At 55.4% G+C, this 2,165-nt stretch overlaps 1 protein-coding gene across 2 annotated transcripts in view; it reads right to left on the bottom strand.

The window, feature by feature from the left end:
• Positions 1-199: 199 nt before the first annotated feature.
• Positions 200-2,165, bottom strand: part of LOC119566027 (class I histocompatibility antigen, F10 alpha chain) — a 67,992-nt gene continuing 66,026 nt past the window's right edge. For both annotated transcript variants that reach the window (XM_043545697.1, XM_037896496.2), the window contains one exon: positions 200-471. In XM_043545697.1, the coding sequence (XP_043401632.1) occupies positions 467-471 (5 nt within the window). In that variant the 3' untranslated portion in view covers positions 200-466. The remainder of the gene's footprint in view (positions 472-2,165) is intronic.

Genomic DNA, 2,165 nt, shown 5'->3' on the forward strand with positions numbered 1-2,165 from the left:
ATGATGGGCAACAGCGCGACCAGCTGCGAGTAGACCCGGCCATTTACCGTGTTAGAATCATGAAATTCTGCAGAAAAAAAAGCCGTCCCACCAGACGCACAAGGCAGTTACGCTGAAAGACCTAGCGCGTTCAGGGTGTGCAGACAGCACCACGCACCAGAGCACGGCGTGCACAAACTGAATGGGGCAAATACTGAACTCTGACTAACAGAGTTTTTAATCCATTAAAATGTTGGAAATTATTTTGTGCAAATAAAACATTATTACAGAAAACTATGACATCTGAAAAGCAAAATGTGGTTCAGTGAGCAGAGAGACGAGGCCGGAAATCCCACATGGGCCACTCCAAGTGCCAGAGAAAAGCTAGGGAGGGGTTGACTGGTTCTTGTAGGGAGACAGGGCAGAGCTCATCCGTCTTCCTCTCGGGGGTCCCCTCAGGCCGTGGCACGGACTCCACCAGGCTCTGTTAAGCTGCAGAAGTTAAACACAGGCAACGTCTGTCAAAGGGAACCTGCCATCATGTTTTGCAATGACAGTGCACGCTGCGGTCGGGGCGGCGCCCTAGTGCGCGGGTTGAGTGGACAAATCTCTAACCCGCTGAAAAGCTTGTAGCTCCAGGGTCAGAGACCCAGGTTCCTGGAGCCCCAAGTGCGGGCTTGTCCCTGCTGCTTCCTCCCTGCAGTTCACTGGAGACTGTTCTCTGAAGCAGCTGGCGTTATCCTTGCAAAAGCTGAGCTCAGCCCCATGCTGTGTCAGCAGCCACGAGAAATCCCTCTCACTAGAGTCTTCACACCTAAAGTCATCGCAGAGAAAACAATGGGGATTTGGCGCAAACCTGTTCTGACCCCCAGGTGAATAAAAGGAAATAAGAGATCCTGAACTCCCCTGTTCTGCTCCTTGGGGCCTGGTTTGCTAGAAGGGACGGGCCAGGGAGACTCAGGGTCCAATGATTTGGACTAGGTCTCTCCTCCAGAGGCTCAGTGAGAGCAGTGAACCCCTAGGCTAGAGCCCCCCTCACTTACCCTTGGCAGATAGGTCAGAGCCACTAGTCTTGGTCGTTTGCTGTGCAGAGAGGGAGGAGAAGAGAGCGTATAGTAGTCTCTCACGGCAGGGTTTCAGCGTAGTTAGTAGATAACGGGGACTCCTATCCCAAAGGGAACAGTCATCACCTCACTTTCCCGAGCAGTGAGCTGGTTGGTGCACAGACCAGCATACAGGCAGCTGCCAGGATTTCCATTATTCACATGTGAAAAAACGTCACAATCGTAGGGGGTCGCACTGCCTCTGTGCCTTCCATGCCTCGAGAACGGGAGCCCGACTACTCAACCAATGGGGCAAAGCAGGGATGCTGGGCTAAGGATACTCCTGCCAAACAACCTCAACTCCACCTCCTTTGTCTGTGCCAGAGGGGTCCCTCACGCAGACCACAGACGTCACCTCCCCCGCCAATGAACAGCAATTCCCGCCTTAATCAATGGGCGCTGCACCGAACAGTGGGACGCTATGAAGAGGAATTCGGATTTGGGGGGTGGTGGGCACACAGACAAGGGCAAGTTTTGTTGGCATGGTGCTGGTCTATTCCTGTTCCTATTCCCAGACCCACTGGGGCAGAGTTCGAGTTGTGTAGAAGCATCATTCTACCCTGCATGTCCTGTTTGCCAACCTTTGACTTCTGGGAATTAAACATGCTCTAGCAGAGAGGCGTGGCTCCCTCAGAGCCTGAGACCTCGGCTGCCACGCAGGAAGTGGAAGGGCAGGACGGGAACTGGACATAAGAGGCGAGCCCTGCAGCTCAGTTGAGCAGGGAGTTGCCGAGAAAGTCAACACGTTCCAGCCCGCTGCTGGAGCCCTTGGAAGACTCCTGGTATCTTGGGTGCGTCCCTGGGACAGCAGAACTGCCAGACGCCCCACACTGAGGAGCTGCTGGGATTGCCACTGGCAGTGTGCACCGCGGGGAAGACGCGAGGACAACCCTGGGGTTCGCTCCACCCAGGGGGAGGGGAGGAAGTAGCCTAGGGGTGGCTGACTAGTCCAGCTACGTTGTGGCTGGCACTAGGTCGTGTGTTGCGGCTGGATCCCCGCTGAGCCAGCGGCAGACCGCTCTTGCCGTTGTTAGAGCCCTGGGCTGGGACACGGTGCAGTCGGGCTCATGTTCCCCTGCCACC

This window comes from Chelonia mydas, chromosome 4 (genome assembly GCF_015237465.2).
Source record: "Chelonia mydas isolate rCheMyd1 chromosome 4, rCheMyd1.pri.v2, whole genome shotgun sequence".
Taxonomy (NCBI): domain Eukaryota; kingdom Metazoa; phylum Chordata; order Testudines; family Cheloniidae; genus Chelonia; species Chelonia mydas.